This window comes from Podarcis liolepis (assembly GCF_965112155.1).
Source record: "Podarcis liolepis genome assembly, chromosome: 3".
NCBI lineage: Eukaryota > Metazoa > Chordata > Lepidosauria > Squamata > Lacertidae > Podarcis > Podarcis liolepis.
The window spans coordinates 119,235,226-119,257,560 of NC_139557.1; the positions used below are offsets into that span (position 1 = coordinate 119,235,226).

At 45.8% G+C, this 22,335-nt stretch overlaps 2 protein-coding genes and 1 long non-coding RNA gene across 10 annotated transcripts in view; 2 read left to right on the forward strand and 1 right to left on the reverse strand.

Annotated features, from left to right (window-relative positions):
• Nucleotides 1–22,335, forward strand: part of LOC310702806 (gallinacin-5-like) — an 80,516-nt gene that overhangs the window by 43,457 nt on the left and 14,724 nt on the right. The window contains exons 1-3 of one of the 8 annotated variants that reach the window (XR_014523622.1): nucleotides 5,791–5,894; nucleotides 7,421–7,553; nucleotides 8,842–9,018. The exons of 4 other annotated variants lie outside the window; for them this stretch is intronic. The gene's annotated coding sequence lies outside the window, so the exon portion shown is untranslated. Of the gene's footprint in view, nucleotides 1–5,790; nucleotides 5,895–7,318; nucleotides 7,554–8,841; nucleotides 9,019–22,335 lie in introns of those variants that run through there. 3 more of the 8 variants (XR_014523621.1, XR_014523624.1, XR_014523623.1) reach the window with 3 other exon arrangements.
• On the reverse strand, nucleotides 13,582–20,392 carry LOC310702901. Its single transcript, XR_014523768.1, has 3 exons — nucleotides 20,304–20,392; nucleotides 15,563–15,695; nucleotides 13,582–13,756 (listed from the first exon to the last, which is right to left on the reverse strand). It is a non-coding gene; the product is annotated as an uncharacterized lncRNA (long non-coding RNA).
• On the forward strand, nucleotides 17,527–19,490 carry LOC310702435 (uncharacterized protein; the record flags this gene model as incomplete). Its single annotated transcript, XM_083493910.1, has 2 exons — nucleotides 17,527–17,542; nucleotides 18,375–19,490. Exon 2 carries the CDS (start codon nucleotides 18,438–18,440, stop codon nucleotides 19,488–19,490), a length of 1,053 nt encoding a protein of 350 aa, XP_083350036.1. The 5' UTR covers nucleotides 17,527–17,542; nucleotides 18,375–18,437.

Consider the following 22,335-nt stretch of genomic DNA (forward strand, 5'->3'; position numbering starts at 1 on the left):
TTGCTGTGGCTGAGAACCATGAAGACCAACAGTAAGCTGATGAGGTGGGCCCTATCACTGCAAGACTTTAATTTTATGGTTAAAAATGTGAAAGGGACCCTGAACACTGTTGCAGACGCCTTATCCAGAAGACCTGCAATTGAAAGTTAAGTGAATGCTTAAGATGTAACAGGCTTTTGTATATATGTATATTTTACCAGAACACAGTGTTTGATGTACAAATGTTAGGTGTGAAGTGAAGGGTGAAATGACAGGTTAGGAAATGTTTATTTGCCATAAAGATGTACTGCTGATTGATCAGGAGAATAACTAGGTTAAGTTATCCCTCCTGAGTCAATCTTCTTAAGGGGGGAGGAATGTGGCGTTTGCTTGGTGGGATGGGTCATGGGAAAGGGTTAAAATGGGTGTGATGTGATTGGCCAGTGAGAATTCAAGGGGGGAGTAAAAGTTAGAGTGGGAGACTTTGAAAGTCAGTTGAGGTTTGGGAGTTGAAGAAGGAAGAGGGAGGATTAGGTGTGGGGTGGCAGAGATGTATTGTGAGAGGAATTGTCAGGTGGAGTCAGATAGATAGTTGGGAAAAATCAGTTTGGAGTGGTTAGGAACTAAGATTAAGAAACTGACAAGAGAAAAATAAACTGAAACCATACGCTTGTTCCTGCATTTAAAAATAAACTTGATTATTTGTTAATGTTAACAACTGTCTGGAGTCCGTGTGTCCCCATGAGAAGCGGGGTGGTGGCAGCGAAGAAAGCAATCACAGTGGTGGCACAGGGTCAATAGACCATCAAACGTCCAGGGGCCCTGTGTGATCGCCACAGTAAGTAAGTAAGTAAATGGCTTAGTCATCCTCTATGGTGTAAAGGAGAAGGGAATGGACAGGCTGGCCAATTGTTATTGTGAAAGGTGCCCTTCCTTCAGGTAACCACAAGGGTCCAGCAATGTGATGGGAACAGGTGAGGGGTGAGTTATTTACCTGAGGGATACATCCCCCTGGCACTGCCTATTCTCCTCATAAACTTTTTGTTTGATCCAAGCTATCTCCTTGTGAAACATGAATGCAGCAGATCTGAATGTTTGCGATCTGTTGTTGGGATCCTACTTCTGTGGAAACAGCTATGACTACCAGATTTCAGCAATATCTTCCCATAAGCATGTGATTTTGGCAACATTCTCCTCCATGTCAGCCTAAGTCAAAATGTTCCAAACAAATTTAAAATATGGGAAGCATGGGTGCAGCCAAGATTTATTTTAGGGGGCCGGCTATGAAGTTGTGCCTCCGTTTCTTCCTCTTCTGAATGAACTTTCCTTTTACTTGTGGACCATGGTATTTGTTCTTCCTAAACACAGGATATGGCCTATCACAAACTGATTGTATCTGCCTCCCTTTCGGTTGTCCTGCTGTCTTCACTGACATTGGGAGCTGTCCACCACTGTATAATTGTTGCAGAAGGGAACTTCAGCTTAGCAAAGGAGAATCAAACAAGTGTCCAGAGGAAAGTATTATTTCTTCTCCCCGCACCATGCCCCTCTTGTGGCATTTTTGGGATCAATCATTTTCAGGAGCCTCTGATCTGAGTAGCTTTAGGCTACCACCCTAAATGGACATCCCTTCTCGGATTTAGGCATAGGGAGCCAGTGAACTGTGAAAATAGTTTCATTACGTAAAACTTTTATGATGCCTGCTAACATGAACCATAGGTTTCTTTACAAGTTGATGATCATTTATCTGATTCCAGTTTAACCTCCTTTAATATCATCAATTTGATATCATCAATTTGTCCCTTGGCACCGGGACATTCCCAGGGGAACTGAAGGAGGCAGTGGTGCGTCCGCTCTTAAAGAAAACATCATTAGATCCCTTAGATCTATCCAATTACCGCCCAGTTTCGAATCTTCCATTCCTGGGTAAGGTGATTGAGAGAGCGGTTGCTGAACAGCTTGGTAGGTTTCTGGATGAAACATCGGCTCTGGATCCATTCCAGTCCGGCTTCCGCGCTGGTCATGGGACCAAGACGGCTCTGGTCGCCCTAACAGATGATCTTCGTAGACAGCTGGATCGAGGCGGGTCGGGGCTGCTGATTCTTCTAGATCTGTCAGCAGCTTTCGACATGGTTGATCACGAACTTCTGGACCACCGCCTCGCCGACGTGGGGATCCAGGGCACAGTCCTTCAATGGCTGTGCTCGTTTCTCTCTGGTCGGGGACAGAGGGTGGCGCTTGGGGGGGAACTGTCATCCCGCCACTCCTTGGTGTGTGGAGTGCCTCAGGGTGCGATTCTCTCCCCGATGCTTTTTAACATCTTTATGCGCCCCCTCGCCCAGCTTGTCCGGAGTTTTGGGCTGGGCTGCCATCAGTATGCTGATGACACCCAACTCTATCTGTTGATGGATGGCCATCCTGACTCGGCCCCAGACACACTGATCAGATGCTTGGAAGCTGTGGCTGGATGGTTACGTGGGAGCCGGTTGAAGTTAAATCCTTCGAAGACAGAGGTCCTCTGGCTGGGACGGGACGATATGGGATTGAGGGGGCAACTCCCATCTCTTGCGGGGGTGCAATTAGTGCCAGCACCGTCCGTTAAGAGTTTGGGTGTAATCTTCGATACCTCCCTCTCCATGGAGGCGCAGATTGCAGCTATAACAAAGGCGGCATTTTTTCATCTCCGCCAAGCTAATTACTGTCAGAGCTGCTTCCAGGTCCCAGCTCACAGAGGACCACGCTAGCCGGCAGTACTGTACAAAAGTCTTTATTGTGTTACAGTTTCCATTTCCAAGCCGCAGCGCGCAGCTCTACGTCTTAGAAGCTAGACCGGCGAAGCTCCGTCTGAGTCTCCGCCTCCTGTACACCAACTTAATACTCTAGCCTTACTCCACCTCTTCCGTCTTTCCTTCCTCCTCTGGGTCCCTCTGCCCCCCCGTGGTCTCTTCCTTCCTGGACTCTTCTGACGCTGACCCCCCGGACTCTTCTCCCTCCTTGCGGCGGGCTTTAGGACCTGGCTCCCTATCCGGGCTGCTTACTGTGCCGCCTTCCTGTGCATTTGAACTTGGCGCGCGCGCCCAGCCTTCAACCTTCCTCTTGACCGTTTCCTCGCTCCCCGATGGAGGTGTGGCCAATCCTGACTCATGCCCTCCCGCTTGCGGCGAGCCGCCTGATCCCGATACCTGGGACCCCTCCCCCCTACTGCGCTCTGGTGGGGAAGCTGGTCCCGATTTCCAACTGCTGCTCTCTGAGTCACCTCTGGTCCCTTCTTCCTGGGGTGTCCCCCTAGGCGCCCCCCTTGCTCTGACCACTGGCACCCCTTTCTGTGAATCTTCCGATTCACTGGAAAGACTCAGAGATCTCGGGCCGCTGTCATCGCTCATATTTCCTTCGGATCCCTCCCCCTCGCTCTCCCTCTTCCTCCCTTTCCTGTGCCTCTGCTCCTGAACCCCTGACAATTACATAAAACTTTTATGATGCCTCCTAACATGAACCATAGGTTTCTTTACAAGTTGATGATTATTTATCTGATTCCAGTTTAACCTCCTTTAATATAGCATTTTTCTACTATATCCATTTGAGTTTTCCATTAAACCTTTATTATTTCCTCCATTATGTAAAAACTGCATCGATACAAACTCATCTCTCTTCCCTCCCTCTTCCCTCCATTCTGTGTCTTAGAGCCATTCTATTCCGTCAGAAACAGAAATAAGCAGTTCTCATAATTAGGTTTTTTCATTAATTAAACAACCACTGGCAGTACAAAGTATCTCTAATGCAACCTTTTTATTACACACAATGTCATTTTGATAGAGCAGTGAGTACTAGCTACCTGTTCCATTCGTTACACAAAGCATCAATTACTTAAGTGGTCCCTGAATACATCGTCCTTTGATTGCAAGCTTAATTGGTTGCGCAGCCAGTTGTTTCCATACTTTGTCCATTGCAAAAGACACCTATGGCAGAATCAGCTTAGGGTGGCACATCCCTTATTCCCCCAAATGGCTGTGAACTTTTCCAAAATCAGTGCTGATGATACTGGTGCTTCTCCTCCACTGGCAGAAGCAGCAGGGCAGGAGGGGCACCCATGGGCATTCTGCCTGGTTGGGGGCTTCTGCCACCTGGAGCAGCGTCCTCACCTGCCTCAAGGCTTGTCCGGCTCTGGGATCAGCCTTGTCTTTGGTTGCTTTGCTCTATGAGGTTTTGCCAATTCTTCTTGGTCGAATTCTTCAATCACATGGTATTTGATTGTTTAGATTCACATGCAGTTTCATCTATTCTTTATCTCAATGGAAAGGGATTACCATAACTGTCCATCCTAAAACTTCAATAGCTGCTGGACATTTGCTCAGTGTGATCTTCTCCCCTCCATCTTGTTTGAATGGCTGAGGATTAAAAGGTAAAGGACCCTTGACAGTTAAGTCCAGTCGCGGACGACCCTGGAGTTGCTGAGCTCACCTTGCTTTACTAGCTGAGGGAGCCTACATTTGTCCACAGACAGTTTTTCAATGTCATGTGGCCAGCATGACTAAGCAGCTTCTGGTGAAATCGGAACAGGGCACGGAAACACCTTTTACACCTGGGACCGAACAACGGGAGCTCACCATGTAACGGGGATTTGAACTGCCGACGTTTTGATTGACAAGCCCAAGGCTCAGTGGTTTAGACCACAGCGCACCTGCGTCTGTTAGCTGAGGATTAGGTTCCATACATTCCTTGCAAAGGGTTCCATATTCAGTTTCAAGCACCTTGCGCATGAAAGCACCAGGCCTAAGAATGAAAGCTCAAATGAAACCTCAAAGCAGAGAAGGTTAACTCATCGGCCTTTGGATGTTTCTGTTCTGGAGATCCCATCACCCATGATCTTTAGTCACAAATAACAGCGACTCCAAGGAGCGCAGGACAGAAGAGTGAAGCAGCTTCAGAAACAGGGTTGGGGAGGGGGAAAGGGGGCTTAGTCATCTTCAAGGGTGGAAAGGAGAAGGGAAAGGACAGGTTGGCCAATTATTATGGGGTGCAGAGTGGACATGGCAGGTGGAGCAAGCAGAGAAGCAGAGCCCCTCATGTTTGAAAATATTTTTGTAAGTTGCTTTGAGTCTAGTTAGAAAAAGGTGTCTGAGAAATAGGATGATGGTGACTGCAAGAAGGATAAGGAGTAAGATAAGAGAGCATGTGAAGATTGCCTTGACTTCAAGTAAGCAAAGAGTCCATCATTTCACCTTTGAAATCTCCTTGCCCTGCATGTCCCACTCAACCTCTTCAATTGGTGGATTGAATCTTTCTTTTTCTTTTTCTTTTTGGAAGAACTGTTTGAAGCTATTACTACTCCCAGTGCTATTTCATGGGGGGATGGAGGGGTAACGCATACCCCTAAACATTTTGTGAATCTAAGTTTGGCCAGATTAAGAATAATCATTGTGGGAGGTGAGCATGTGAAAAGTCCCCTTCCTTCACGTAACCGCAAGGGTCCAGCAATGTGGTGGGCACAGGTGAGGGGTGTGTCATTTACCTGAGGGATACATCCCCCTAGCACTGCCTATGTGGGGCATTGCATCCTCCTCATAAATGTTTCATTTGATTCAAGCTATCTCCCTCTGAAAAATGAATACAGAACATCCTGAATGTTTGTGATCTTGTGTGGAAACTGCTATGACTGACAGAATGCAGGAATGCCTTTGCAGAGGCACGTGATTTTGGCAACATTCTTGTCCACGTCAGCCTAAGTCACAATGTCCCCCAAAAATTTCATTTATGCAATCTGCTTCTCCCTGTCAGCCCTCTCTTGGCAAGCTTTGGGGATCCATTTGGTTTAAAAGCTGGCTTTGCCTGGCTTTGTCACCACAATTCATCCTGAGCCATGAAGATCCTTCACCTGTGCTTGGCAGTTCTCTCTTTGCTGCTCCTGGCTTCCCCAGGTAAGGGATGGAGAGGAAGAAGGCAGAGGGACACCTGCCAGCCTATTATGGGGTGGAAGAGGGAGAGGAGTACAGTTGCTGTTCTGTGGCCTTGCAAAGGAAGCTCACTTTTCTTTCTAGAGACGTTTCTTTAGTGGTAATCTCTTTAGTGGGAATTCTTTGCATAAAAAACGTATATATCCGACAAAATTGCCTACCAAAGTGTGTCTATTTGGGAAAATATGACCTGTGTTGCTGAATTTCCCCCATTATGCCCATCATTGCTATGCAATTTCCCCTATTGTAACCTATATTTTCATGCTATTGTCATGGAATTACACTTTTTCAGGTACATTTTTTAAACACATTACTTGGAGGGAGAGCTGACTTTCAGAGGACGGCTGTGCTTTGATGTTCACATGTTGACTTCATTATGGCACAGTAATATAAGGAAAAGGGGACGTGGGCAGTGGCGTAGCGTGGGGGGTGCAGGGGGGCCCGCCGCACCGGGCGCAACATCTGGGGGTTAGGGTTAGGGGGCGCAAATCCACAGGTTAGGGGGCGCAAATCCACGGGTTAGGGGGCGCAAATTACTTGCCTTGCCCCGGGTGCTGACAACCCACGCTACGCCACTGGACGTGGGTGGCCCTGTGGTTTAAACCACTGAGCCTCTTGGGCTTAGCGATCAGAGGGTTGGCGGTTTGAATCCCCACGACGGGGTGAGCTCCCATTGCTCGGTCACAGCTCCTGCCAACCTAGCAATTCGAAAGCACATTAAAGTCAAGTAGATAAATAACTACCGCTGTGGCGGGAAGGTAAACAGCTTAGTCATGCTGGCCACATGACCCGGAAGCTGTCTGTGGTCAAACACCGGCTCCCTCAGCCTGTAAAGCGGGATGAGCACACAACCCCAGAGTTGTCTGCAACTGGACTTAACTGTCAAAACAGTCCTTTACCCTTTTATTAATATATGGAAAATGGCACCACATGTAAAACTGGTAAGGAAAAACAAAAGGAGCCTCTTCTTTTCTCAGTTTGGTTAGATTTTATGCAATTCGATGCAGATTTATAGAATATGTTTTACAAAATAAAATTTTGATTTGTCTCTTCCACAGGTCTGCCAATAAATTTGGGGTATATAGTTTCTAATTAGTGGGGAAAATATTCTTGATGTAGTATACAGCCTTTTATTCTGGGTAGTCCTGGGGGCTCTGATGGCTTCAGTTCCAGGCTTTAGTTTCTCTATAACTTATAAGCCACGTGTGCCTCACTTCTTGCTGTCGTGTTTCATGGACTGACACCCTCCACTCATGAGCAAATATCTGGATAATCAGATTGACCATTTCTTCTTGTGAATGTAGGAAGAGTGGTAAACACCAGTGGCCAGTGGCAAGGGGTGGGGTGGGGGGTAGGAGTTGGGATGCCACAGCACCCAGAGAGTCACAGAGCCTCTCTTGTTCAAAGGGCAGTGGAGTTGTTCCTCTCTTTCATTCTATTGTGATTTAACTTCCTTCTCCCCACTTATGTTTGTTTCTCTCTTTGCACAGGATCTGCACAGGACCAGGAACCTCAGAATACTTTGCAATGCCATATGGTCAGTGGTACTTGCTACCCTGTACGTTGTCCCAATAATTATATAAGGATTGGAAGGTGTATTCATAATTATCCCTGTTGCCAAAGGTAATTTCAGCTTACCAAAAGAGAATTACACCTCCTACCCCTCTCCCATTACCCCCTGGATTGATAATTTTAAGTACCCAATGCAGCGTCCCCTAAACTGATCATCCTTTGCCTGCAAGCACAATTGCTCCATTGGAAAAATAAAAATAAAAATACCTATGCCAGAATCAGCCAAGGGTGGCACATCCCATTTTACCGCTTGATGCAAAATGGTAATTGCTGCTTGGCCATTCTGCCAGCACGGCTCCTAAGCCCATCTACCTGCTCCTCCTGCCATGGCCTGATCTGCTGCTGACACACACCATACCCTGTTGATTGCAGGCACAGAAGTGGCACTACCATTGTTGCCCATTTTAAGCAAGATGGTGCTGAGTTCTTTCGCCACAGGCAGAACCAGCGGGGCAGGAGGGGCACCAATGTGTTTGTTGTCTGGGGGGCTTCTGCCAGCAGAAGCAGGGTCCTCACCTGCCTCATGGCTGGTCCAGCGGTCTTTGGCCCCTTTGCCCTGTGACCTTATGCCAGATCTCCTTTGCCAAATCCCAAAACCACACCAGATGGGCACATTTAATTTGTTGTGCAGCTTCATCCATTGTTTATCTCAGTGCCTAAGAGATGTCTATTCTGCAGCTTTAACAGATGCTGGGCTCTTACTCTGTGTGGTGTCCTGTCCTCCACCATTTAAGATTACCTCAGTTTCACATCCCATACATTCCATGCAAATCTCCCACTTTCAGTTCCAAGCAGATTCATTATTATTTTATCCTTTAAAAAGGAGCCTGAGGCAGTAGACATTTGTCTTGGGTCCTGGCAGGGAAATTAGCAACTGGACTGAAGGAACCGAAGGGTGCCAGTATCTCTCCTGTTTCTCAAAACATGGTCACAAACTGGTGAGCAAGCTTCCTGTTTCCCCAGAACTCTTCCTCAGGGCCACAAAGACAAGAAATCCCTGCCGTGCATAACATCCAGTCTGCAGGAGAATATTGGAGACCTTGAAAGCTCCCTCACTATTCTGTGACATATTTTATTGTACCTAGAAAAAAAAGTCCGCCAGGGGTATGGATGGGCTAGAGACTGCATTCAATTCTCATTGAAAGGTGAATCTATATAATTCATTGTTTCTGGAAATGAAAAACTGAAACAGACCTATCCCTACCCAATGGCTTATTATCATGAAATCTTTCTTGTGGTCCAACATGCCTTGCTTTGTGTTTTCGTGTCTCAAACATGGTCACTTTGCTATGAAACTGAGTTAACTGTTGTCTTTTTGTTGCTGGTTTCTATATTTTAGACGGGAGGAGTGATAGATGCCTTTGAAAATGGAAGATGCTCCCTCTCTTTGAGAGCCGCTGGATTCCGCTTGATCCCCAGCTAGGGACTTCTTCTCCAAAGCATCCAGATTGAAAAAAGCAACATTTTCAAGGCTCACCTGAGCTTGTGCCTTGCAATAAAAGCAGATCCAAAAGCCTTTTCCCTCTGTTTTTCATTTCTAAGCATGAGTGTTCTTGCTAGTGAAGCTAAAATGGCACCTTACGTCCATGAGAAGGAGGTTTCAGCAGGCATGGTTTGTGGAGAGGCCCAAAACGTCATTAGAAAGGAAAACTAAAAGGGGGTGAGGATCCCCCAAAACAGTCTAGTGAGGAGGACTGAGCCACAATGTGGAAAATGAAGAGTGACAAAATATGGAGGGTGGAATGAGAGGGAGAAGTTGTTCAGTTCTGCTTCCATTTAAATGGTTACCAACCTGAGTTGCACTCTTTTAAAAAGTTTGCCAGTTGAAATATAGTCATCCTTCAAAGTCCACAGGTGTCTGAATTTTGGGATTATTGAACTGACCAAACCAGGTCTGAAACTTCCTCTTAAAGATTCTTGCCCCCTCCCCCCACAGGATTGCAGGTTGGGAAGTGTGGCGATCACACAGGGTTCTCGGCCGTTTCACCATCTATTGATCCCTGTGCCACCAGTTTATTTCTTGCTACCACCACCCAGACCTTACCTGGTACAATACTGATCCCAGTCAAGGTTAAGTTGGAACATAAACTTCTGTTTATTTATTGCAATTTAACAAGCGTGTGGTTTCATACCTGCTCTCACTCACTAGACCACCTCTCAGATATTTACTTGTCTTCCTAGCTCCTAACTGTTCCTGACTCAGCCTATTTCGTTACACTAACTCAACCTACTCCCAGACTCTATCCCAATTCACCCCCACTCCAACCACCCACCCAACTCCCAACGAACTCCTCCCTTTGCCCCTCCCAGAACTGGTTTTATAGTCCCTCTGACTCCACCCCCGGGTTGTGATTGGGTAACCTTTTTAACTATTTCACCTCCAACACTCTCATCTGTTAACGTCACAGGAAGTAGCCCAAGTTTTTACAGAAATTAGCTCCACAAAGCCCACACATTACAGTATATTAGGCATAATTGCATGCACATTTGCCTACCAGGAAGAATTCTTCATCCTAGGATCCCATGGCACCCAGTCTGGTGAGATAAGAGAATGCTAATAATAATAGTAATTGTAATAATAATAATAATAGTAATAATAATAATAATAATTTATTATATATACCCCGCCCATCTGGCTGGGTTTCTCCAGCCACTCTGGGCGGCTTCCCACAGATTATTAAAATACAATAACCTATTAAACATTAAAAACTTCCCTAAACCAGGCTGCCTTCAGATGTCATCTAAAAGTCTGGTAGTTGTTTTTCTCTTTGAGATCTGGTGGGAGGGCGTTCCACAGGGCGGGTGCCACTACTGAGAAGGCCCTCCGCCTGTTTCCCGGTAACTTGGCTTCTCACAGCAACGGAACCGCCAGAAGGCCCTCAGCACTGGACCTCAGTGTCCGGGCAGAATGATGGGGGTGGAAATGTTCCTTTAGGTATACTGGACCAAGGCCATTTAGGGGTTTAAAGGTCAACACCAAAACTTTGAATTGTGCTCGAAAACGTACTGGGGCCAGTGTAGGTCTTTCAAGACCACTGTTATATGGTTTCGGAGGCCGCTCCCAGTCACCAGTCTAGCTGCCGCATTCTGGATTAGTTGTAGTTTCCAGATCACCTTCAAAGGTAGCCCCACATAGAGCACATTGCAGTAGTCCAAGCGAGAGATAAGTAGAGCATGCACCACTCTGGTGAGACAGCCTATGGGCAGGTAGGGTCTCAGCCTGCGTACCAGATGGAGCTGGTAGACAGCTGCCCTGGACACAGAACTGACCTGCTCCTCCATGGACAGCTGTGAATTCAGAATGACTCGCAGGCTGCACACCTGGTCCTTCGGGATACAGTTACCCCATTCAGGACCAGGGAGTCTTCCACACCTGCCCTTCTTCTGTCCCCCCAAAAACAGTATTTCTGCCTTGTCAGGATTCAACCTCAATCTGTTAGTCACCATCCATCCTCCAACCGCCTCCAGACACTCACACAGGACCTTCACTGCCTTCACTGGTTCTGATTTGAAAGAGAGTTAGAGCTGGGTATCATCCGCATACTGATGAACACCCAGCCCAAACCCCCTGATGATCTCTCCCAGCGGCTGCATGTAGATGTTGAAAAGCAGGGGGGAGAGGACACAACCCTGAGGCACCCCACAAGTGAGAGCTCAGGGGTCTGAACACTCATTCTCATTCCCCCACCACCACTTTCTGAACACGGCCCAGGAGGAAGTTTTTAATGTTTAATAGGTTATTGCATTTTAATATTCTGTTCTGAAGGACAATTTAACGAGTTGGTTACAATTCCATCAAATACATGCAGAATGGTTAAATGACAAAAAAGTAGGGATGAGTGAAAAGAAATCCAAGAGATAATTGAAGGTAAGTACAAATTACTATCCAAAATGTACAACATATTATTAGAGTGGGACACCAAAGATGAAGAAATAAAGGGGGTAATGACAAGATGGGCAATGGATCTGGGTTACAATATAGAATATGATAAGTGGTCGAAATTATGGACTAGTGGAATGAAGTTCACGGCATGTGTAACACTCAGGGAAAACTTAGAGAAGATGATGTATAGGTGGTATATTACACCAGCAAAACTAGGGAAAAAGTACAAAACAGGAAACAAGAACTGCTGGAGGTGTAAAATTAAAGAGGGAATTTTTTTCCACATGTGGTGGACATGCGATGTAATGAAGAAATATTGGGAAAATATTTATAACGAGTTAAAAAAAATACTCAAATACACATTTCCCAAAAGACCAGAAGCATTCCTACTAGGAATAATCGGGGACGAAATCAAAAAGGCGGATAAGGTAATATTTCAGTATGCCACAACCGCCGCCAGATTACTAATTGCCCAAAACTGGAAGAATCAAAACACCCCATTAATTAGAGACTGGCAAACCAAATTATTTGAATTTGTTAACCTTGCAAAAATGACACAGAAAATTAGAAACCCAAAAAATATTAACGGCTGGAGTAAATTTATGATATATATTGAAGGGAATTACAAAAACCTAAAAACTATAGCAGGTTTGATATAAATCTTACGATGTGCAAATCATTGACAAGTACAAGCTGCAGGAAAAGCAAACTATGTAAATTAAGAAGCCTGAAAGCGGGTGGGATGGAGGTCGGTAGAGGGCAGAGGAATGATTGAAGTGCTTAAAACTATAAAGAAATAAATGCGAAGATAAATAACTGTAATGGAAACGGATAAGACCATTTTGCTATGTGTAAACACTTGTAAATTACTTATTCTTTTCTTTTTTTTGTGATTGTTGATTTGTTTTTCTCTTTTTGGTTACGGATATGAAACTTAATAAAAAGAATTTTAAAAAAAAGAAAAGAAAAACAAACAGAATTTTTGGGGGGTGTTAAAGTCCAGTTCGGTAATGAAACTAGTTAGAAAGTTTCTTGGGTTTTTTAGAAAATAGAATGCCAAGCATATAAGACGTACAAAATATACCCAAATTCATACCCTGTATACAATCAAGAAGCAATATAAAACAATATACACCATAAATATCGAATATGCCTTTCATAATAAATTAATATGTTGTCCTGCACGTTTTCCATGGTAATTTATACACAGCACAATATAACACAATAATATATAATTAATGACTGGAGTTGTCAAGGTTTGCTTGTACCAATAATGAAAATCTTCTCTATGTGTTATTATTTGTATTGTTTTCATATAAGAAATAAAAGCTGCTCAAATTATATATATATATATAATATATATATTAATTTTGAGGCAATACACCACACCCCTCTACAGTATTTATAGGAACTCAAACACTGAGATCCCGCTCTGTTCCAGTAACAAGAAGCCGAAAGCACCAGCCTGAAGATGACGAGTGAGACCTCGTCGAAACGTCGCCTAGACACCCCAACTTTTACACGGGAAGACACCCGAGGACACCAAAACCTGCATATATATATATATATATATATATTCTGTTGGAAGCCGCCCAGAGTGGCTGGGGGAACACAGCCAGAGGGGTGGGGTATAAATAATAAGTTGTTGTTGTTGTTGTTGTTGTTGTTGTTGTTGTTGTTGTTGTTCTTATTCTTATTATTTGCATTCTCTTATCTCACCAGACTGGGTGTCATGGGATCCTAGGATGAAGAATTCTTCCTGGTAGGCACATGTGCATGCAATTATGCCTAATATACTGTAATGAGTGGGCTTGGTGGAGCTAGTTTCTGCAAAAGCCTGGGCTACTTTCTGTGACGTTAACATATGAGAGTGCTGGAGGTGAAATAGTTAAACAGGTTACCCAATCAGAACCCAGGGGGTGGAGTCAGAGGGACTATAAAACCAGCTCTGGGAGTGGCAAAGGGAGGAGTTCGTTGGGAGGTTGGTTGGAGTGGAAGTGAACTGGGATAGTCTGTGGGTAGGTTGAATTAGTATAGCGAAATAAGCTGAGTCAGGGACAGTTAGGAGCCAGGAAGACAAGTAAATATCTGAGAGGTGGTTTAGTAAGTAAGAGCAGGTAGCAGAAGTTATAGGTCTGGATAGGCACCCCATGATTGTAATTCACTGAGACCGTTTGAAAACAGAGGAGAAAAGGCTTTTGTATCTGCTTTTATTGCAAGGCACAAGCTCATGTAAGCCTTGAAAATGTTGCTTTTTTCAATCTGGATGCTTTGGAGAAGAAGTCCCCAGCTGGGGATCAAGCGGGATCCAGCGGCTCTCAAAGAGAGGGAGCATCTTCCACTTTTCAAAGGCATCTATCACTCCTCCCGTCTAAAATGTAGAAACAGGAAACAAAAAGACAACACACAAAAATTCCTTCCAGTAGCACCTTAAAGACCAACTAAGTTAGTTCTTGGTATGATCTTTCGTGTGCATGCACATTTCTTCATCGAAAGCTCATACCAAGAACTAACTTAGTCGGTCTTTAAGGTGCTACTAGAAGGAATTTTTTTGTTTTGACTATGGCAGACCAACACGGCTACCTATCTGTAAAAAGACAACAGTTAACTCAGTTTCATAGCAAAGTGACCATGTTTGAGACACGAAAATACAAAGCAAGGCATGTTGGACCACAAGAAAGATTTCAAGATTTTATCTGTAAAATATTTGTGACGAACAGACAACACTAGTCGGTTTTAAAGAGGCTTTGTGATGAGAAAGGGTATTGTAAAAGAAAATGAGAAGAAAGGACTTTATTAATTTACAATACAGTACAAAGGAAATGCGTAAAAAAATATAAAATATGAGGATTGTGGGAGGAGCGGGTGGAAGTCATAAAGATGTAATTTGGCATATATGAAAATGTTTGAATGATTTGTAAAAAAGAAATTTGTAAAAATTTAATAAAAAAAAGAAAGATTTCATGATAATAAGCCCTTGGGTAGGGATAGGTCTGTTTCATTTTTTTATTTCCAGAAACTATGAATTACATAGATTCCCCTTTCGATGAGAATTGAATGCAGTCTCTAGCCCATCCATACCCCTGGCGGACTTTCATTCTAGGTACAGTTAAATATGTCACAGAATAGCGAGCAAGCTTTCAAGGTCTCCAATATTCTCCTGCAGACTGGATTTTATGCACGGCAGGGATTTCTTGTCTTTGTGGCCCTGAGGAAGAGTTCTGGGGAAACAGGAAGCTTGCTCACCATTTTGTGACAATGTTTTGAGAAACACGGGAGATACTGGCACCCTGGGGTTCGTTCAGTCCAGTTGCAAATTTCTCTGCAATGACCCAGGACAAAATTTCTACTTTCAAATTCTTTACATCAGAAAGACACAGCTGACTGCAGAGCTGGACCAGCCACGAGGCAGGTGAGGACCGTGCTTCAGGTGATAGATGCCCTGTAGACCACACACTCCTTCATCCCCCTCCTGCCCCGCTGGCTCTTCCAGTGGTGAAGCACCGCAGCACCTTCTTGCTTAAAATTTGCAACGATAGCTGTGCTGCTTCTCTGCCATTGAGGGTAGATTGTGTGGCAGTGGCAGAGCAGGCCATAACAGCAGGAGCAGTAAGATATGGTGTGGTTTAGGGTATAGGGATTTGGCAAAGGAGAAGTGGCATAAGCTCACAGGGCCAAGGGGCCAAAGACAGCTGGACCAGCCATGAGGCAGGTGAGGACCCTGCTTCTGGTGGCAGAAGCCCCTCAGACAACAAACCCATTGGTGCCCCTCCTGCCCCGCTGGTTCTGCCTGTGGCGAAAGAACTCAGCACCATCTTGCTTAAAATGGGCAACAATGGTAGTGCCGCTTCTGGGCCTGCAACCAACAGGGTATGGTGTGTGTCAGTGGCAGATCAGGCCATGGCAGGAGGAGCAGGTAGATGGGCTTAGGAGCCTTGCCGGCAGAATGGCCAAGCAGCAATTAGCATTTTGCATCAAGCGGCAAAATGGGATGTTCCACCCTTGGCTGATTCTGGCATAGGTACTTTTATTTCTATTTTTGCAATGGAGCAATTGAGCTTGCAGGCAAAGGATGATCAGTTTAGGGGACGCTGCATTGGGTACTTAAAATGATCAATCCAGAGGGTAATGGGAGAGGGGCAGGAGGTGTAATTCTCATTTGGTCAGCTCAAAATACCTTCTGCAACAGTTAGGCAATAAGTAACACCTTCCAATTCTTTCATGAGTATCGGGACAAGGTTTACGGAAGCAACGACCGTTGGCTTCAACGCATTGCTTACCGTTCTTAATTTCCTGGTCCTGTGCAGATCCTGTGTAAAGAGAGAAACAAACATAAGTGGGGAGAAGGAAGTTAATTCACAACTGGATGAAAGAGAGGAACAACTCCACAGCCCTTTGAACAGGAGTGGCTCTGTGACTCTCTGGGTGCTGTGGCATCCCAACTCCTACCCCCCACCCCACCCCTGCCATGGGCCACTGGTGTTTACCACCCTTGCTACATTCACAAGAAGAAAAGGTAAATGTGCTTCTCCAGATATTTGCTCATGAGTGGAAGGTGTCAGTCCACGAAACAGGACAGCAAGAAGTGAGGCACACGTGGCTTATAAGTTATAGAGAAACTAAAGCCTGGAACTGAAGCCATCAGAGCCCCTAGGACTACCCAGAATAAAAGGCTGTATACTACATCAAGAATATTTCCCCCACTAATTAGAAACTATATACCCCAAATTTATTGGCAGACCTGTGGAAGAGACAAATCAAAATTTTATTTTGTAAAACATATTCCATAAATTTGCATAGAATTGCATAAAATCTAACCAAACTGAGAAAAGAAGAGGCTCCTTTTGTTTTTCCTTACCAGTTTTACATGCAATGCCTTTTTCCATATATTAAAAAAAAGGTAAAGGACTGTTTTGACAGTTAAGTCCAGTTGCAGACAACTCTGGGGTTGTGTGCTCATCCCGCTTTACAGGCTGAGGGAGCCGGTGTTTGACCACAGACAGCTTCCGGGTCATGTGGCCAGCATGACTAAGCTGTTTACCTTCCCGCCAGAGTGGTACCTATTTATCTACTTGCACGTTCGAATTGGCAGGAGCTGTGACCGAACAATCGGACCTCACCCCGTCGTGGTGATTCAAACCGCCAACCTTCTGATCAGCAAGCCCAGGAGGCTCAGTGGTTTAAACCACAGGGACACCCACATCCCTTTTCCCTTATATTAAAAAGGTAAAGGTACCCCTGCCCGTGAGGGTCGTGACCGACTCTAGGGTTGCGCGCTCATCCCGCTCAAGAGGCCGGGAGCCGGCACCATCTGAAGACACTTCCGGGTCATGTGGCCAGTGTGATGAAGCTGCAACTGGCGAGCCAGCACCAGTGCCGCACACGGAAACGCCGTTTACCTTCCCTCTATAAAGCGGTACCAATTTATCTACTTGCAGTTAGGCATGCTTTCGAACTGCTAGGTGGGCAGGAGCTGCGACCGAACGGCTGGAGCTCACTCCAGTGCAGGGATTCGAACCGCCGCATTACGATCAGCAAGTCCTAGGCACTGAGGTTTTACCCACAGCGCTATGGGAGTCGGAACTTAACAGGTTAAGTTCTTCCCATGATGCCTCAGCATTCTGACGTCAGTTTTCGAAGCTGGGAGGAGAATGGGAGGAGTTCACTAGTCTCACTCTATGCTGTGAGGGGAAAGGAAGCAGTCCTATAATGGCTGCAAGCAGTCCTGGTTTTTCCGGAGATTTGTTGGAATAAACAACTGTAAATAGACAAACTGTACTCTGTGTGTTTGTCTGAAAGCTAAGCCAAGCTGCGTGACAGTTTTACACCGCTGTGTGAAACTCTGCTGAGGCGTGACGGAGAGCTCCGAGCGGAAGTGTGCCGGGCGGCCATAAATCGCTAATTGAGGTTCGCAAATCAATTAGCGGGAGTCACGTAAAACCAACAAAGTCCAAGAGGTTATGGCTAACCTTAATCACCGATCGTAAAACTGTCACTGGTGCTGCCGGAATGCGTTTGAAGTTTGCGGTTTAGAGCAAAGGAGCACGGCAGGAGGCGGAGGCCGGAGTTTTGAGGCAAGCAGCTAGCTGAAAGACGCAAGTGTTTGCCTGTGTTGCTGAGAGCTGGGAGCAGCTGGAAACGGGTGCCGGATAAGCTGGTGAGTAAGCTTGGGGCCCCGGGAAGACGATGGCAGACAGCCAGGTCTTGGAGGACATTCCGTCTGGAAAGCTCACTCTAAGAAGTTGGGCAAGGACGTGAAGTCAGCAAGGGCTGTCTGGGGATGTACTGCTGTGTTTGCTGTGAAGCTTCAGCAGGAGGCCAGAGCCCTGGAGAAGCAATGAGAAGCCTAGAGATGGCTGGAGCCCCTGTTCCTGACGATTTAGCCTCAAGGAGTGCTAGTGAGCAAGTCAGGGGGGCGGAAAATTCCAAAGGCAAGTTTAAAAAGTTTTCCACTGTACGTGCTGGAATGAGATGGCGGTTCAGAGGGGGCAAAGCTGGCAAGGAGTGTTTTTCCGGAAGAAGGAGAAGGAGGCCAGCTGGGAGGAGCCCCGGGCAGTTTTTTTCCACTGAAGTTCGTTGTTGCTACATTTGCAAGTCAGCTGACCACATACGTCGAGATTGCCCCCACCGGAGCAGAGAGGCAAGACAGGATGTTGCCAAGTTTGCCAAGGTCAACCAGCTGAGTTCCCATGGGAATCAGTCTGGAAGAGGAGGCCAGCGTGGGAACGCAAGGGAAGGACGTGGCTCAGACACTGGGGACGGTTGTTTTCTTATCACTGCTTCTATGGCAACTGTGAAGAACAGCTCCAGCCAGGACATGGTGGCGCGCTGGGTTTTGGATGCTACTGTCAGTCGTCGCCTGATAAGCGAACCTGCTGGCGAAATGCGGAACTGCAGGGCTGTTTCAACTGGAATGACAGTTATGTTCGCAGACGGAACACGAAAATCAGTCTGTGGTGTGGCTAACGTGTTTTTTTTCTCCTTTACAGGAGGAGCTAGAGGTCTACGTTGTGCCGGGACTGAATTGTTGTCTATTATCTGTATCAGCTCTAATGAAGCAGGGATACATTATTTGTTTTGAAAATGACACCTGTTCCATTTTCAGAGGAGGGAGACAACTGGTCAACGTGAAAAGGGAGAACAATCTCTTTGTTCTGGAGTCGCCTCTGGAGGGTGGTGGGAGTGCTGGAAAAGCACAGGTGCAGTGTGCTAAGGTTCCCAGTCATGTGCAAAAGTTGCACAGGTGCACAAAAGGGTGCAAACTCCGGGAATGTGGGAGGTCCCTAGGGTGCAGGGCATGCAAAGGTGCACAGGTACATGGTTTTCCCGGGTTTGGGAGGGTAGCCAAAGAGCCCTTTGAGCTTGTTCACACAGATCTGTCAGGACCCATGAGGTGTGAGAGTCTGGGTGGGGCCAGGTATGTGCTGTCGCTGACAGATGACCACAGCCAGGTTGGCTGGTGTTTCTCTCTCAAATCACAGGGGGAGGCGGCGCAACTGATCCAGGATTGGGTTGCAGAGGTGGAACGAAGGTTCTCCACCAGGGTGCAAGGGTTCAAGGGCGACCGAGGGTCACAGTTTACTGGGTCTGCTCTGGAGGAGTTTTTCAAGGAAAAGGAAATACGTCACCAGGTGACGGGTGCAGAGTCTCCTCAAGGGGAGGAGAGGGAAGCAGAGGCTGATCCCGGTGATGGGGACCAGGTCCAGGATCAGGGTTCAGAACCCAGTGATGGGGACCAGGTCCAGGGTCAGGGGTCAGGGCAGGTTTGGGCATCTCCAAGGGTTGTGAAAGGAATGTCCAGGTGTGAGGCTTCATCTCCGGTAAGCGTAATGGAGAAAGCTCACGGACGGGTTGTCAAGTCAGAGGGGGAAAAGTCTGACGGAGAAGACACAACTGCTGGCCCAAGTGGGTCAGAGGGGTTTCAGGTCACGGGTGCGTGGGAAAGTGTCGCACAGTGTGATTCTGGGAGTGTTGAAGGGGTTCAACAGGTGCCTGGGAAAGATGCCGGGAAGGGGCACAAGGCAAAGGGAAAGGTGTTGAACTCAAAAGGGTCTTGTCAGAATGTGATACAGAGGGGGTATGGGAGTCGGAACTTAACAGGTTAAGTTCTTCCCATGATGCCTCAGCATTCTGACGTCAGTTTTCGAAGCTGGGAGGAGAATGGGAGGAGTTCACTAGTCTCACTCTATGCTGTGAGGGGAAAGGAAGCAGTCCTATAATGGCTGCAAGCAGTCCTGGTTTTTCCGGAGATTTGTTGGAATAAACAACTGTAAATAGACAAACTGTACTCTGTGTGTTTGTCTGAAAGCTAAGCCAAGCTGCGTGACAGTTTTACACCGCTGTGTGAAACTCTGCTGAGGCGTGACGGAGAGCTCCGAGCGGAAGTGTGCCGGGCGGCCATAAATCGCTAATTGAGGTTCGCAAATCAATTAGCGGGAGTCACGTAAAACCAACAAAGTCCAAGAAGCGCCACCCGCGTCCCCTTTTCCTTATATTACTGTGCCATAATGTAGTCAACATGTGAACATCAAAGCACAGCCGTCCTCTGAAAGTCAGCTCTGCCTCCAAGTAATATGTTTAAAAAATGTACCTGAAAAAGTGTAATTTCATGACAATAGAATGAAAATATAGGTCATAATAGGGGAAATTGCATAGCAGTTATGGGCATAATGGGGGAAATTCAGCAACACAGTGCATATTTTCCCTAGTAGACACACTTTGGTAGGCAATTTTGTTGGATATATACGTTTTTTATACAAAGAATTACCACAAAAGATATTACTACTAAAGAAACATCTCTAGAAAGAAAAGTGAGCTTCCTTTGCAAGGCCACAGAACAGCAACTGTACTCCTCTCCCTCTTCCACCCCATAATAGGCTGGCAGGTGTCCCTCTGTCTTCTTCCTCTCCATCCCTTACCTGGGGAAGCCAGGAGCAGCAAAGAGAGAACTGCCAAGCACAGGTGAAGGATCTTCATGGCTCAAGATGAATTGTGGTGGCAAAGCCAGGCAAAGCCAGCTTTTAAGCTAAATGGAGCCCCCAAGCTTGACAAGAGAGGGCAGGTAGGGAGAAGAAGATTTCATAATTGTAATTTTTTGGGGACGTTGTGACTTAGGCTGACGTGGACGAGAATGTTGACAAAATCACGTGCCTCTGGAGAGGCATTCCTGCATTCTGTCAGTCATAGCAGTTTCCACACAAGATCACAAACGTTCAGATGTGCTGTATTCATTTTTCAGAGGGAGATATCTTGAATCAAATGAAACATTTATGAGGAGGATGCAATGCCCCACAGAGGCAGTGCTAGGGGGATGTATCCCTCAGGTAAATAACTCACCCCTCACCTGTCCCCAAAACATTGCTGGACCCTTGCGGTTATGTCAAGGAAGGGCAGTTTTCACATGCTCGCATTCCACAATGATTATTCTTAGTAGTAGCCCGTGCTTCCCCCCCCCCCAAAAAAAATGTTTAGGGTTACTCTCATTTTCCTACTCATATTGAAATACTACTGCTCCTCAATCTGGCCAAACTTAGATTCACAAAATTTTTAGGGGTATGTGTTATCCCTGCATCCCCTCAGGAAATAGCACTGGGAGTAGTAATAGCTTCAAACAGTTCTTCCAGAAAAAAAGATTCAAGTCCATTGATTGAAGAGGTTGAGTGGGACATGCAGGGCAAGGAGATTTCAAAGGGGAAATGATGGACTCTTGTGCTTACTTGAAGGAAGGGCAATCTTCACATGGTTGCTTGTCCTTTTTCTCATTCCTGCAATCATCATCCTCATCCTTTTTACTTTTTTAACTGGACTTAACTTTCAGGGGTCTTTTACATGTACCTTTCAATCCTCAGCTATTCAAACAAGATGGAGGGGAGAAGATCACAGTGAGCAAATGCCCAGCAGCTATTGAAGTTTTAGGATGGACAGTTATGGTGATCCCTTTCCACTGAAATAAACAATAGATGAAACTGAATATTAATCTAAACATGCAAATACCGTGTGATTTAAGGATTAGACCATGTGGATCTGGCAAAACCTCACAGAGCAAAGCAACCAAAGACAAGGCTGATCCCAGAGCTGGACAAGCCTTGAGGCAGGTGAGGACACTGCTCCAGGTGGCAGAAGCCCCCAACCAGGCAGAATGCCCATGGGTGCCCCTCCTGCCCTGCTGCTTCTGCCAGTGGAAGAGAAGCACCAGTACCATCAGCACTGATTTTGGGCTGCCATTTGGGGCAAAACGGGAAGTGCCGCCCTAGGCTGATTCTGCCATAGGTGTCGTTTGCAATAGACAAAGTATGAAAACAACTGGCTGCACAACCAATTAAGCTTGCAATCAAAGGACGATGTATTCAGGGACCACTTAAGTAATTGATGCTTTGTGTAACTAATGGAACAGGTAACTGGTACTCACTGCTCTATGAAAATGACATTCTGTGTAATAAAAAGGTTGCATTAGAGATACGTTGTACTACCAGTGGTTGTTTAATTAATGAAAAACCTAATTAAGACAACTGTAAACCTTGCAGGCTGTATAATCAACCTACATAATGACTATAATGAGTTTTGTTTTGGTTAATTCTGGCAGGGAGGAGAGATGAGTTTGTATCGATGCAGTTTTTACATAATGGATGAAATAAAAAGTTTTTAATGGAAAACTCAAATGGATATAGCAGACAAATGCTATATTAAAGGAGTTTAAACTGGAATCAAATAAATGATCATCAACTTGTAAAGCAACCTGTTGTTGATGTTAGCAGGCATCATAAAAGTTTTCCAAGTTTTACGTAATGAAACTATTTTCTCAGTTCACTGGCTCCCTATGCCTAAATCCGAGAAGGGATGTTCATTTAGGGTGGTAGCCTAAAGTTTGTGACAGGCCATATCCTGTGTAGAGGGAGCACAAATACCATGGTCCATAAGTAAAAGGAAAGTTCATTCAGAAGAGGAAGAAAC